At 46.7% G+C, this 15,808-nt stretch overlaps 1 protein-coding gene across 1 annotated transcript in view; it reads left to right on the top strand.

Moving 5' to 3' along the window:
• The window catches only part of ALDH1L2 (aldehyde dehydrogenase 1 family member L2), a gene marked incomplete at both ends in the record, with an annotated part of 43,857 nt that overhangs the window by 14,142 nt on the left and 13,907 nt on the right, over window positions 1-15,808 (top strand). The window contains 7 exons of the mRNA XM_080935240.1: window positions 2,615-2,749; window positions 4,369-4,494; window positions 5,389-5,480; window positions 6,937-7,072; window positions 12,145-12,264; window positions 12,728-12,855; window positions 13,942-14,092. Coding sequence (XP_080791366.1) covers window positions 2,615-2,749; window positions 4,369-4,494; window positions 5,389-5,480; window positions 6,937-7,072; window positions 12,145-12,264; window positions 12,728-12,855; window positions 13,942-14,092 — 888 coding nt within the window. The remainder of the gene's footprint in view (window positions 1-2,614; window positions 2,750-4,368; window positions 4,495-5,388; window positions 5,481-6,936; window positions 7,073-12,144; window positions 12,265-12,727; window positions 12,856-13,941; window positions 14,093-15,808) is intronic.

Genomic DNA, 15,808 nt, shown 5'->3' with positions numbered 1-15,808 from the left:
TCTGTCTCTGTCTCTGTCTCTGTCTCTCTCTCTCTGTGACTCTGTCTCTGTCTCTGTCTCTGTCTCTCTCTCTCTCTCTCTCTCTCTCTCTCTCTCTCTCTCTGTGTGTGTGTGTGTGTACTACTGGTATTTGAACCCTACTTTGCACAAACCATGAAAGCCCTATACCACTGTGCTGCACTTTGGTCCCCATCTTACTAAATTGCTCAGGTTGGTTTCAAATTTGTAACTGCAGCTCTGGGGAGGCAGAGGCAGGCAGACTTCTGTGAGTTTAATGACAGCCTGGCTTACATATCAAGTTCCAAGCCAGCCACATCTACACAGTGAGACTATGTCTAGAAATGGAGAGGGGGGGGAGGAGGGGTAAGGAGGGAGGGAGGGAGGGAGGGAGGGAGGGAGAGAGAGAGAGAGAGAGAGAGAGAGAGAAAGAGAGAGAGAGAGAGAGAAAGAAAGAGATGAATAGATAGAAAGGAGGGAGGGAGGAGGAAGGAAGGAAAGAAAAAAAGAAAGAAAACAGAAAGAATCAAATATATATGCCCAATCATGTAAACACATAGTCTCTGGTATGCAGGAAATATCTAATACATAATAATTATTACAGCCCAATAGATGACAGCCAGTATTTATAAAATGATAACTTAAAAAAATCAGTGTCCTTTGCTCTTGGTCACCATCCTTTCCAGTCTTGTTTACTTGAACTGACCCCCAGAAGAGCCTTCATGGCTCAGCATCCTGTATGGGAAGCATGCATGTTCTTGGGGGCATGAGCTTACTTAGGGTTCTCGTTGCCATGACAAAAAACTGATCAAGCAGCCTGGGGAGGAAAGGGGGTGTTTCATCTTACACTTGGGGTATCTGTCCACCCAGAGGGAAGGCAGGGCAGGAACCTGGAGGCAGGAGCTGAAGCAGAAACCGTGGAGGAACACTGCTTACAGTCTTGAATCCCATGGCCCGCTCAGTCTTTTTCATACAACCCGAGTCAACTTCGCCAGCGGTGTCACGGTCCCTAACGAGCCTCTCACATCAACCATCAGTTAAGGAAACGTCCCCACAGACACGCCTACAGGCCAATGTGATGGAGGCATTTTCTCAACTGAGGCCCCTCTCTGAGCACTCTAACTTGTGTCAAGTTAACAAACAAACAAGAAAACAACCTGGACAATTCCCCAGCCCCATAACCTGCCCACTGCAACACATACACAGACATACACATGCTCACACAAACACACACACACACACACACACACACACACACACTCACTCACTCACAGATACACACATTCAAACACAGACACACACACAAATTCATACACACATACACATTCACAGATACATTCACACACATACATTTATACACTCACACTCCAAGGCACATACTCACACACAGACAAACATATTCAAATGCAGACACAAACACTCACAAGCATTCACACACACATACACACACTTACACACATATGCACAGACACACACTCACACACCCAGGCACACACTCACACACAGACACACACTCATATACACTCACACTAATTCATGCACATATACACACACATTCACACACTCACACACATACACACATTCTCACACACATACTCACATACAGGCACACACTCACACACAGACACACACTCACACACAGACACACACTCACACACAGACACACATTCTCACACACACATTCACATACAGACACACACTCACACACAGACACACACTCACACACACACAGACACACACTCACACACAGACACACATATTCAAACACAGACACATATACTCACAAGCAAGCATTCATACACACATACACACGTATACACACAGACACACACACACACACACACACACACACACATTCTCATATACACAAACTCATACCGAGACACTCACACACACAGACACACAGAGATGACACACACTCACACACACAAACATACACAGGCGCGCACACACACACACACACCACAAACACACAAACTCTACCCTTATGTGAAAAGACTGCTTCTTTCTTTTAACCTTGGCCTTCTTTCTGACTATTTGAATGCATGATAAATGCACACTTCCATCACCTGGATGAAGCTTTTGTGTGTGTGTGTGTGTGTGTGCGTGTGTAGATGTGTTCACCACATGTGTGTGTATGTGTGAGGAAGTATATGCAGTATGTGAGACCATGTATGTGTGAGAGCATGTGCATGCATGTGCACAGGTGTGTATAGATGGCAGAATAAATAAACAAGTGTGTATGTGTGCACTAGAGTGTGCAGGAACACTCACAATTTGTATGTAGGAGCCTTCAGATCCCCTAGAACTGGAGTTACAGGTGGTGGTTAGTGGCCATGTGGGTGCTGGGCACTGACCTGCATCCTCTGCAGATTCCTAAGCACCTAGCCTGTCTCCAGCTCTCCTCCGAGACTCCACTTACACATTTGCAGAGATTCATGTCCATTGCATCTCTACTAATATGCTTGATCCAGTCCCACCAAATCAATGCTGAATGACAAAATCGTGTCTCAACTTTTCTACAAAAATGTGAACTTCAGTGTTTGTACAAGCCCACACCCCTGGCAGGGAGGGGCTTTAACTTCCTGACTTCACCGGGTTTGATCTCTTTTATTAGATGGTGACTTTCTACAGCTCATCACTGTTGACTGGTTCTGTGCCTGCTGGAGAACCACTGGACATTAGAGGTGCCAAGAAGCCTGGTCTGGTCACCAAAAACGGCCTTGTTCTTTTTGGGAATGATGGAAAAGCAGTGAGTGTACAAAGCTACTTTTTGGTTTTCCTTCTACTACCACAGTTATTAGGGACTGGCTTCCTCTGGCACTCACTGGGAGGTGGAAGGCTCATGGTGCCTGTGTCTCACATCTCTGGAGATAAGAGGTATTTGTACGCCCCAAGACAAGGTTTCTCGGGATGGACCCAGGGACATTCACAGTGAGACCACAGGGAGACCTGTGGTTACAAAATGGAAAAAAGGACCTCTGCTCATCCACCTGCTGGCTTGGAAGAATGGTTGTCCTTGCTGTGCCTCAGTTTCCCTGCCCATGAAGCAAGGAGAGAGATTCATATCTAACTCCCACTGTCAGTGATTAGGAAGATCCACAGAGACCCATGTGGCCTCCTCTCCCATTGTCCACTGCTGTCACCTCCTTAGGCCAGCACCACCAGTGCTAGCTAGCTCTGGACCTCCTGGACAGCTTCCTAGTGGAGAGTGAAAAGGAGCATTTGTAGTTTACAGATGTGCCCCTGTCTTTGTTTGGGTTTCTATTGCTGTGACAAAACCCATGGCCAAAAAGCAAGTTGGAGAGGAAAGGCTTTATTCAGCTTACACTTCCACATTGCTGTTCATCACCGAAGGAAGTCAGGACAGAAACTCACATAGAGCAGGAGCTTGGAGGCAGGAGCTGATGCAGAGGCCATGGAGGGGTGCTGCTTACTGGCTTGCTTCTCTGCCTTGCTTAGCCCGCTTTCTTATAGAAGCCAGGACCACCAGCCCAGGGATGGCACCACCCACAATGGGGCTGGGCTTTCCTCCATTGTTGAGAAAATGCTTCACCGCTGGGTCTCATGGAGGCTTTACCTTAGCCAAGGCTCCTCCCTCTCTGATGACTCTAGCTTGTGTCATGTTGACACACAAAACCATCCAGTACAGTCCCCATTGTTAAGGGTAAATGTTACAGTATTTTAGTGCTCAGCAGCTGCTACGTCTTAAACCAGCTGTTATTTATTACCTTGGTGACTAGACAGATCACTGAACTTCACTGAGCCTCAGTTCTGCAACAGAAGACAGGTATCATGGTGCCTGGCTCTGTTACGACTGATACTAGCACATGCACCTAAGTGCCCCAGAGGCGTTTGGACTGCATGCTGGCAGCAGGGATTTGTCCTCTCCGGAGTGGGGGTGGGGAGCAGAATCCATAGCATCCTGCAGGAGGCTTCAAGTCCAAGCCACTATAACCAAAATGCAAGTTTTCCCTGAGTGCACTGTCCACCCTCTGAGGGGCATCTGGCCCTTTAGTTGACAGTCATTTATCCATCCATCCATCTATCTATCTATCTATCCATCCATCTATCCACTTAACCACCTATCCACCTATCCATCCATCTATCATCTATCCATCTATCTATCTATCTATCTATCTATCTATCTATCTATCTACCTACCTACCTACCTACCTATTTATTTCTTTTTCTGCCACTATGAAGATGTCATTCCAGTCCTTTTAGACAAGGGAAGTAAGTCGACCATATGTCTGCATTCTCCGGACAAGCCGGCCTCGAACCCACCTAACACATTAGACTCCTTTTCCGGGCATCCTTGGTCTTGGGTGGTCCGAATCTGCCTCTTATTTTCCGGTTGACCTTCTGTAGCTGATGGTGAGAAACCTGCAGTTTGAGGACGGAAAGATGATTCCTGCCTCCCAGTACTTTTCCTCGGGTGAGACATCGGCGGTAGAACTGACGGCTGAGGAGCTGAAGGTGGCAGAGACCATTAAGGTGAGCACGTGATGTCCTTAACTTGCATTTCGGAAACGGATTCGTTCCTCGTCCCTGGGAAACCCTGTGCCTGTTTGTGGGCGGTTTCATTGTACTTAGGGCAATGTGTGTGTGTGTGTGTGTGTGTGTGTGTGTGTGTGTGTGTGTGTGTGTGACTTTATCTCCTCCTTTTGTATAAATTATGGTTAGGAAACACAGTATATAGAGATTTATTTTTCAGTTATAAGTCAACTTGGAGGTTTTGGGTGATAAGTTATTCTCTGAGGGTGAAATGTGCCAATTCAAGCCAGAGTATAGAAAGGCGGGTTTATTGGGAATCAGCTCTCTCTGACCACACAAGATGGGTTCAGTGAAGTCACCCCGGGAAGGGAGACAGAGTGGAGGGGGAAGAGAAAGAAAGCGGGGTGGGGGAAGGGAGCGGGGGAGGGAGGCAGAGAGAGAAGTTGGGTGGGAGAGACCCAAATGTCTGTATTATGTATGGAAGAGCTTCTGGAGGAGGGAAAGCCTAGCCCCTGGTTTGGGAAGTTCAGGGTCAAAAGGCTGGGTATGTCAGCCATGTCCTGCCCTGTAAAGGGTAAGGACAGAAGGATGCTGGGAGAACCTGTTTGTCCTAGGTCTGAATCCCCGTTGGGACATGGGGAATAAAAAAAATCCTTTAGAAACCCAGATTGAAGGTCATTTTTAGTCTAGCCAGAAGGACAAAAACTCACACATACTTGTACGTTATCGTTTTCCACGGCGCCAAACTGGTGGGGGCGGGTTGCTCTGGTCACACGTGACTGAAGGAGATGCTGAGCAATCCTGTCCAAGTTCTGCTTCCGGTGAAGGGAAAAGAGGTCTTTGCCCTGGGATTCCATGTGGTCTTTCTTCAGGAAAGTGGTCCTTTTTGTTCAGGTCATCTGGGCTCGAATTTTAAGCAACGTCCCGGTGATTGAGGACTCCACGGACTTCTTTAAATCCGGAGCGAGCTCAATGGATGTGGTGAGGTAAAGCCACCAGCTCGGACCCCACCCCCCACTCCCGCCCAGTTGTCTATCACAGCCCCCTTCCCTTCATGCTTTTCGCTGTTGTTTCTGTGGCCACTCACAGATCATTTCATTCATTTGTCACCAGCCAGGTTGTTTTGCATCTGCTTTAATGGTTCTAATTGTTATTGTCAAGAGATTATTACTATTTTGTGTATGTCTGAGTCAGTGAATGCCTTATGTGCAGTTACCCTGCACTAGATGCCCTGAAGCTGGGGTTACAGGCAGTTATAAACTGCCCTGATGGGGGCTGGGAGCCAAACGCAGGTCCTTTTCGAGAGTAGTATGTGCTCTTAACAAGGGAGCTACTCTGCAACCCCAAGACGTTAATTCTTACACCTCACCTGCCCATGTCCCAAGATGGCCATTTCCCACCCTCTCCACCCCTGAGCACCTCCCCGTTATTCTGGGGGATCATCAAATATATGAACTTCAAGAGCGTATGACATCATCAAAAGTCAAGAGGTTTAGGCCCCTAAACTGTAGTTTCTTAGCAATAATTCATGAGTTCCTAGAAAGTTCTGGTTAGCTTAATTGGCTGCATCGATATTTTACCCGCAGGAATTTCCCGTTAGAGTGAATTACATCAATCATGTGTGTGTGTGTGTGTGTGTGAGTGTGTGTGTGTTCACACAATCACATGCCATGACATGTGTGGAAGTCAGAGAAAAACCTGTGGGAGTCTGTTCTTGTGGGTTCTTAGGCTCAGAAACTCAGATTTGCTGGTGAGTTCCTTTATCAACGAATTGAGTCTTATCTACTTGAGATTCCCATGAATGAGATGAGAGGTTGGGGATCGATGTAAAAGCAAGAGGTTTATTAGTCCAGTGCACTGGGGTGGCTTACATCCAGAGGAGAGGCAACCCCGAATTTCCTGTTAGTACAGTTTTTATACATTTCGTAAAGGGCAGGCTATAGTGGTGGAGTTTAGGCGTCCAAGCATTGGTGGGGTCATTTGACTTTTAAGGTGATTGGCTGCTGCTGACTTGAGCTTTGTTGGGGTTCTTGGCCCACACTCCAGGGACTAAGCTGTGCTGGGATCTCCTGACCCTCACTCTAGGGGCTAAGCTGTGCCAGAATAGGGGCGGGTGTCTAGATAATGTTGGGGCATTTCTTCCTGGGAGAAAGGGCTGCTTGGTGCCCTGGAGACATTCCAGGGACTGTGGTGAGATAAGATTGAAGCGTTCTTCCTCCTGGAGGGGAGGGGTTACCTGGTGCCCTGAGGCTGGTGGAAAAGTATCAGCCTTTTCTTTTCATAAGGCTAGAAAGTGCTGTCTGTCCGGTCTCTGTAGTTGCCACCAAAGAGGATCTTGTACGATTTGAACATTAATCGCCCCCAAACGTCTTCACCAATGCCAGTGAACAGGCCACGATGAAATTAAAAATGGACATAATGTGAGTTGGTTCTCACTTTAAGGCTGGTGGAAGAAATTAGGCAGAAGTGCGGCGGGCTAGATGTCTACATGGCTACCAAGTTTGGAGATTTCATCCAAAAGGTTGTGCGGAGACTGAGGGGAGACGACGACCAAGAGGCAGAGCTGGTGGTGGATTATGTAAGTGTCTCATCGATGTGCAACTGCAAAGTCTTACAACCCACTGTTACAGAGGACACACACACTTGCCATTTACATGTATGGCCGTTAAGACTAGCTTTAGCGCTGGGTGGTGGTGGTGCATGCCTTTAATCCAAATGCACTTGGAGACAGAGGCAGAGGCAGGCAGATTTCTGTGAGTTCAAGGTCAGCCTGGTCTACCTAGTGAGTTCCAGGACAGCCAGGACTATACAGAGAAACCTTGTCTCGAAAAAAAAAAAAAAAGGTTAGTTTTATTGAGATAAAATTCACCCTACTTATAGTATTAAGTGAAGCTTACCATTCAATGATTTTTAGAACATCCACAAAGTGTACAATCATTATCACCACTATCTAATTTCACAACTTTTTTTTTTAATCACCCCAATGGGAAGACTGTATCCATTGTCAATCACACTGCGTTTCCCCTCTCCCGATCCACATTCAGGCTCCCAGAAACCACCAGTCTCTTTTTTCTGTGTTGGTGGATTGTTTCATAATGTCGGTAATTTCATTTAAACAGAATCGTGCACCATGTGGCTGTTTGTGTCTGATCTGTCTCCCTTGATATGGTATGTTCAAGGTTCACCCTTACAGCAGTTTCCACCACTTCTACTCTTCCTGGCCGAGTAATATTCCATCATGTCTGGTATACTTCCTCCTTTTAATCCGGTCACTGGGTGATGTGTGTTTTTGGACCATTTCACTCAGGAGGCTGTTGTTAAAATATTGATACAAAACTTCAGGCATACTATACATTTTGACATGAACATACATTTTCAGGTGCTGTACTAAGAGTGGAATAGATGGCTCATACCCTATCTAGCTCTCAAGCTTAACCTTTTGAGGGATTGCCAAAGGCAGCCACATCATTCTGGAATCCCACCCCCAATGTCACAGAGAGCCCAACTTCCTCCAGACCCCTCCTTGAGCTCTCTCGCCTTTCTCTCTAGCTGTCTTTGCAGGTGTGTGTAAAAGTACTGCAGTGTGGCTTTGATTTTGCATCTGCTTATAGACAGGGATGTTAGGTATCTTTTGAGTGTATATTCAAATCCTTTGTCCATTTCCAAAACGGTTTATCTTCTTATTGTAGAGTCAAAGTACTCTGTCCTTTCTTGACACTCAATCTTTATCAGATACGAATTTGTAAATACACATACATGAATACGGACAGACAGACACACAGACAGACAGACATTTAATGTCACTGTCTTCAGACCCACCAGAAGACCAAAAGAGGGCATCTGATCCCATTACAGATGGTTGTGAGCCACCATGTGGTTGCTGGGAATTGAACTCAGGACCTCCGGAAGAGCAGTCAGTGCTCTTAACCACTGAGCCATCTCTCCAGTCCCCTGTAATATTTTTTGACCTGTGTTTTGCTTTACTGTTTCACTTCCTTTGTAACAATTTTTGACATATAACAGTTTTTTCCCCATATATATACCCTATATACAGGTCTCACTATGTAACTCCACAAGTCCTGGAGCTCACCCTGTGGACCAGGCTGGCCTCAAACTCACAGAGCTGCATCTGCCTCTGCCCACCAGGGCTCAGCTCCGAATTTTATCTTTATGAATCGCTGTCACCACACTTTCTGTTTCTCCTTCATCTTCTTTGATGTAGGATTGCTTGTGGTGCCTTTGCCACCCTGAGTTGTTTCTTTCACTACATCTTATTTTCTTACTAGAAGCATTTTTGCTTAAAGCAATCTAGTTCAGGTTAACACCAGCTTAATACCAACAGTATAGGAAAACCTCACTACTATACAGCTCTCCTATATACCTGTAAATTTCATCTATAACTTTTCGTATTGATTCTGTCTGGCTTTGCTGGAAGCCCACAACAGGGTTTTAATTATTGCTTTATACAGCTGTCTTTGTTTTCTTGTTTTGTGTTGCGGTAACTATTTAAAATGGCATGACCGGTTCGCATCACCACTCCCTGCTGCTCCCTGGCTCTCTCTGGCCCGGGTGGTCAATCTCCCACACTAGTTCCTGCTCCGTTGGGTCATATGGAACTAGCATTAATTTATCTCCATGGCTCCATGCTGCCCCTAAGTACTCTCTGACCCGGGTGGTCTGTGAGCCGTTCCAGCGTGGCACCTCGCCATGTGGCTCCCTGGCGTTAGTTCCGGCGCCGCTGGCCCATATGGAACTAACGTTAATTTATCTTTGTCTCTCTTTCCCGGCTGCCTCTCTGCTAGCCGGGAACTTCGCTTACATTCTCTGCTGCCACCCCATGGTCTCGCCGATGGTTACCCTGTTGTAATTCCCTTGGCGGGTTGTTACCATATCAGGCCCACGGATCCCAATTCCGTGGTGGGTTTGGTGCGTCCCATCACTACACCTTCTCTTGAACTCAATTAAGTCACCACATGAAGGAAAACACCATACAATAAACTCTGATCCAATTGGCATGATATAATTTGTTCATCTAGACTATACAAATCATCCTGTACACACGCATCCCTTATAAAATATCCATAACATGTATCTATACAGAGATGATCAGAGAGAAATATTTCTGTCTGCATCCATTGTTGCCAGCTCCTCCCCCCAGCTCTGGCCCCTCCCTCTTTCTAAAATGTTGTTTCCACCCATCCTTCCTTCTCGTCCAATGACAGGCCTTGTTTTATTTTTTACCTGCCTTCCTGCATAAAGACATCATCTTACAGTTTGGGTTTTTTATTTTTAACTATGTGTATGTATGTGACCTGTGAGCTTGTGTGTGTGTGTGTGTGTGTGTGTGTGTGTGTGTGTGGATGCAGGTCCTCATGGAGGCAGCATCCCCCAGGGCGTCAGATCCCCTGGAACTGGAGTTACAGGCAGCTGTGAGCTGCCTCATGCTGGTTCTGGGAACTGTACCCAATCCTCTGCAAGAGTACAAGGGCTCTCAAGTACTGCACTGTCTCCTCAGAGGCAGACAGAAGCTGGTTTTAAAATCAGCGAGAAAGAGCATTTTATACATATTTCTCTATTTTCCTACTTAGTCACCTTGATAAATCTAATGTGAATACAAAATCTAAGTCTGTGTGTGTGCACGTGTGTCTGTGTTTGTCTATGCATGTCTCTGTTCATGTGTGTCTGTGTGCATGTGTCTATGAGTGTCTGTATGTGTATCCGTGTGCATGTGTCTGTGTCTGTATGTGTATGTGTGCATGTGTGTATCTTTGTGTATGAATCTATGTGAATGTGTCTGTGTGTGTGTGGAGTCTGTGTGAGTGCATGTATCTGTGTGTGCACATGTCTCTGTATGCATGTGTCTATGCATGTATCTGTGTGCATGTGTCTGTGTGTGCAGATGTATGTGTCTATGAGTGTCTGTATTCATGTACACATGTGTATGCATGCATGTGTCTATGCATGTATCTGTGTGCATGTGTCTGTGTGTGCAGATGTGTCGATGAGTGTCTGTATTCATGTACACATGTGTATGCATGCATGTGTCTGTGTGCATGTATCTGTGTGCATGTCTGTGTGTGCAGATGTATTTGTCTATGAGTGTCTGTATTCATGTACACATGTGTCTGTGTGCATGTGCGTGTGTACAGAACAGCAGAGTGGAGAATAGGGTACCGGTGCTCTTCTCTATCATCTGATGCTTATTCCTGTGAGGTGGGGTCTCTCTTTGAACTGGGGCTTCCATTGAGGCTCACATTTTCTTGGCTATGCTGGAAGCCACTAACCCCAGTCATCTCTCCATGTCCACACTCCTTCAAGCTGGGTTACATGTGTGCATGTTAGCTATGTGGGTGCTGGGTTCTGAACTCTGGTCCTCAACACTGTTCAGCAAGTGCACTTGACCCCCAAGCTGCCTTTCCAGCCTCTTCCTCCTGTGAGTTCATGTTGTTGCTTGATATCTTTTAATTCCAGCCCAGTAGTTCACTGGGGTATCACTGAACTGTGTCTACTCACTTGGGAATGCTTTCGCTTCTTCCCTTTGGACGGACGTGTTTGCAGTAGGAGGCAGATGCTGTCCTCCCTGTTTCATGATGAACACCCTGAGCTTGATGGAGACAAATACAGCAGTGTCAGTCTCTCTCATTATCTAGCAGTAGAGCGAACAGTAAGGCAGCTCATGTGTAACAGAAGAACATAAGGGTGAAATCTTGAGGTGGCCCCAGAGTAAAAGAAAAAACCAGGGTAAAGAATTTCCCAGGGATCCAAGCGGCACAATGGTGGTGCTGTCAAGTCTGCCAATAGATGACGCTGTCCACAGCTGTTTGAGGCACCCTTGTGTATAGGGAAGAATGTGAGCCAGAGCTGAGCCCAGACTAGAGCCTCAGACCTCAGGTGGCCCCTGAGCATGAAAGTGCATCTGTACTTGTGAAAGTAGCTGTCACTAAAATACCACCGAGCTGACCTCTTTCCACATTATTGAATGCCTGTCCTTTTTTTTTTTTAAATTATTTTTGGGGTTTTAATGTTTCTTTTTAAATCTGTTTGAATGTGTGTGTATGAGTGTTTGTCTTGGATGCATGCCACCCTCAGAGGTCAGTAGAGGGCATCAGAGGCCCTGGAACTTGAGTAACAGAAAATTTGTGAGCTGTTATGTGGGTCCTGGGAACCAAGCTTGGGTCCTCCCCAGGAACAAATGCTCTTACCACTGTGCCATCTCTCCAGACCCATGAATGTTTCTTTATTACCACCTGCTATCAGGTTGATAAACACAGAAACACAAAAAACAAAATGACTGTCTTAGGATTTTACTGTTGTGAACAGACACCATGACCAAGGCAACTCTTCTAAAGGCAAACACTTAACTGGGGCTGGCTTACAGGTTCAGAGGTTCAGTCCATTATCAAGGCAGGAGCATGGCAGCATCCAGGCAGGCACTGTGCAGGAGGAACTGAGAGTTCTCCATCTTCATCTGAAGGCTGCTAGCAGAATACTGGCTTCCAGACAGCTAGGATGAGGGTCTTAAAGACTACACCCACAGTGACACACCTACTCCAACAAGGCCACGCCCACTCTAACAGGGCCACACCTCCTAATAATAGGTGCCAGTCCCTGGGCTGAGCATATACAAACCATCATGTTGACTTTCCTCAGGTTTCCAAGGAGGTGAACGAGATGACAGTGAGGATGCCCTACCAGTTGTTCATAAACGGACGGTTTGTGGATGCCGAGGATGGAGAGACTTATGCCACCATCAACCCCACGGACGGAACTGTGAGTGACGACAGCCACAGTGAGCTCCCCGTTCAAACACACGTCATACCTGGCTCTTACCCACTCAGCTCTGACCCTAGCTATCTGTACGATGCTGACTTGTTTTTTTCCAGTGGACTAAGCATCTATGATGAATTTAGATTCCTGTACCCAGGCATCTCTCTGTGCACAGCTCCTTAGGGGAGGGGAATACTTCAGAGTCAGCAAGCTTCCCTGTGGAAGAATTGTATAGTTGTCCTGATGTTTTTCCAGAATGAGTTGACACATATGATGGACCGAGAGTCCATGTTCTAAGTATCTCCTTCTTGTCCCCCGTCTTTGCACTCAAGATGGATTCGTTTTCTGTCATAGAATTTTTCCATTTGATAAGCCATATTCTGCTTTTACTATTAATAGAATATTAATTCCAAGAGCCACACCGATAGATCCCTTGGGTGACCTGTTTCTGCTTGTCTTCAAATAGACAATATGCAGGGTATCCTGCGCTTCCTTAGAGGATGTTGACAAAGCGGTAGCTGCAGCCAAGGACGCCTTTGAGAATGGCGAATGGGGACGAATGAACGCCAGAGACAGAGGAACGCTCATGCACAGGTGTGCTTACTGGAGAATCAGCTACGCTGCTTTTGGAAATGGGTTAACATTGTCAAGACTGTAAAATTCCCACAAAGCATTCTGTTCTGAGCACCCCCATGGAAGACAGACGTGCCTTTCATTATTTGAGTCACATAAAATCCCACACCCAAGTTTCTGATGCCTGGGTACTGCTAGTATCAGTCAGAGGTCATCGAGGACTGTGCAAGACTCGGGGAAGAGCATGGGACTCCCACAGTGACTAAGGACCCACGCAGGGCCGATGGCAGAGTCAGCGGGTGCTCCTCCTAGGTCTGAGGCAAGACCCATAGCTGCAGACGAGTGCTCTAGAGACCTCTGTACATGCAGAAGAGCACTCTACAGTGGCCTTGGGAGGGACACCCAAATGGACCTCTCTAGGAAGAGGGGATAGGGAAGGAGGAAGGAAGGAGCAGGGAAAGGAGGAGGAAACAGGGGAGAGGGGACATAAAGATATATTTTAACTATTCACACCATCCCACAGACCCCCTTCCTGTTCCTAAGGAAGCTGAGTAACTCCACTGTGGACTTTGTGATGCAGTCCCCATGTTGGCACTGTCCTCTTTCGTCAGTTCTGAAAACACGTCTGTACCAATCAGAAAGCCACCCATGTTCACAGGTGGTATAACTCATGCTTTGACACCTCCCTGTGTATTCATGAACGACTCCACTGCGGCTTCCCTTAACCACCTCCTGCCTCGGAGCACGGTGGCCCTGCCATGGCTTTAGTGGCACATGCTGGGGACACAGTTGGCTTCTCCCTGACACTGTAAGGCTGGCTGGTTGTAGCTCAGCGGTAGAGCACTCATCTAGCATGTGTGAGGTCCTGGGTTTGAACCAAAGCACTGCAAAAGCTGTAATAATCACTTCTGGAAATCAACCATTTATACAATGATTTATTTAATACCAACCTTCCTAGACCATAATCTCCACAGGGGTAGCTGTGTTGCCTCTTGAACTAGTCTCTGGATTCGTAGTCCTGGGTCAGTACCCTATACATGGTTGGTATACACAGCTGGTCTGGGCTCCATCAATATGTGCTAAACGGGTTTCTTTCACTGACCATAGACTCGCCGACCTAATGGAAGAAAACCAAGAGGAGCTGGCAACCATAGAAGCGCTGGATTCTGGGGCTGTCTACACCCTGGCTCTGAAGACTCATATTGGGATGTCTGTGCAAACCTTCAGATACTTTGCAGGCTGGTGTGACAAAATTCAGGTAAGCAAGGATGCTGCTCACTCCTACTGGAAACCAGCCTCAAGCTTCTAAGTGTGTAGCAGGTTCAGCCTCTGTTCTGAGATGGCAGCTCATTCCCTCCCCACAACGCAGAAAAGCAGGCCTCCTGCTATGGGTCTCCTTCCAACAGCTTTCCTTTGTGTGAGACAGTAACTCTGGAAATAACTTTTCTCTTTATCTTTGAGGCAGGGTCTCTCTTATTTTCTTACCACAGTATCTGTCAGGCTACCTGGCCCAGAAGCTTCGAGATGATTCTTTGATCTCTGCCTACCATTTCTGGAGTGCTGGGATTACAGATGTACACACCACCACATCTGGCTTTTGTGTGACTTCCAGGAGTCCAATTAAGGCTATCAGTCGGGATCGCATAGCAAGTGCTTTGACCCACTGAGCCCTCTCCGAGCCTTTCTACAGCAGTGTGAGCCCATTCTCAAGGCTGAAGCCTCCCAGCTCACAGACTTTCCATTAGACTCTGCCTCCATATATATATATATACATATATATATAGCTGTGATCATGGTTAGAGCCACCATGGATAGCATATAGACAGCTGTTACCTTTATTCTGGGTAAGGACACAAGCATAGAAAGAGACCTTCCCTGTGTGACAGCAAGAGAACCAGAGGACCAGGCTAGAATTCGTGAGTTCTAACTCTAAGGTCTAGCGATGGTCTTTGCATCTTCTACTCTCTTCTGAGGATGTCCAGCATCTTGGGCTGGAATGAAGCTCCGTTGGCAGAGGGCTTGCCTAGCATGCATGAAGCCCAGGCACCACATGTGTAATGGTGTGTCTGAGTCCCAGCATTCTGGAGATGAGCTTGGAAGGACCAAAAATGCAAGGTCACCAGCAGCTACTTTGTGAGTTTAAGGCCAGCCCAGGACACATGAGACCTTGTCACAAAACACAAAAACAACAGTCTTATAGTCAGAACCTGGGATCATGACAGGGGTGAGGTTGTGGTCTGAGTGTGACGGGGACAGAAATCACTTTAAGTGGCTGAAGGAGACTGTAAGGGAAAAAAACTTGATAAAGACATGCATGCAATAAGTATTTAATTCCATCCCCAACTCTAAACCATGTGTGATGAGAAAGAAAGCCACACTGGTCTTCATGTAACAGGACACTCTCCTGTTGGTGTGTGTCTCTTTGTGCCTATGTGTCTTTGTGTGTGTGTGTATGCACACGAGTGTGTTTGATGGATGTTGGGTGTTTCTTCCTCAACTGCTCTCCACTTTTTTTTTTTTTTTTTGAGACAGGGTCTCTCACTGAGCCTGGAGCTTGTGGATTTTGTTAGAATGTCTGGCCAGAGAGCTCCAGGAGTCTGCTTGCCCTGTCTTTCCAGTGCTGGGATTATTGACATCTGCCCAGCTTTATACGTGGGCGCTGGGTATCTGAACTCAGGTCTCCAAGATAACACAGCAAGTGCTTTACTGAGCACACCTTCTCCCCAGCCAGATGGGAGCAGCTCTCTATTGTAGTGTGGGGATTTATTTCTTATACATTCAACACTGCCTCTTCAAATCAGCGGAGACAAAAGGAGAGGGCCAAAAACAGATTATCTGCAATTAAGCTTAGTATTTCAATTAGTGAAATACCAATCTTTGTCAGTGTGCTGAGTTATGTGGGTCAAGTGAAGGAAGAAGGTTACTCCAGAATGCAGTGAGCCTCTGAGGCAGCAGGCAGGGAGGTCCAGCCTTG

The sequence above is a fragment of the Micromys minutus genome (assembly GCF_963924665.1).
Source record: "Micromys minutus genome assembly, chromosome: 22".
Lineage (NCBI taxonomy): Eukaryota > Metazoa > Chordata > Mammalia > Rodentia > Muridae > Micromys > Micromys minutus.
Note: the sequence above shows the minus strand (reverse complement) of the source record. Positions and strands in the feature narration are given on the sequence as shown.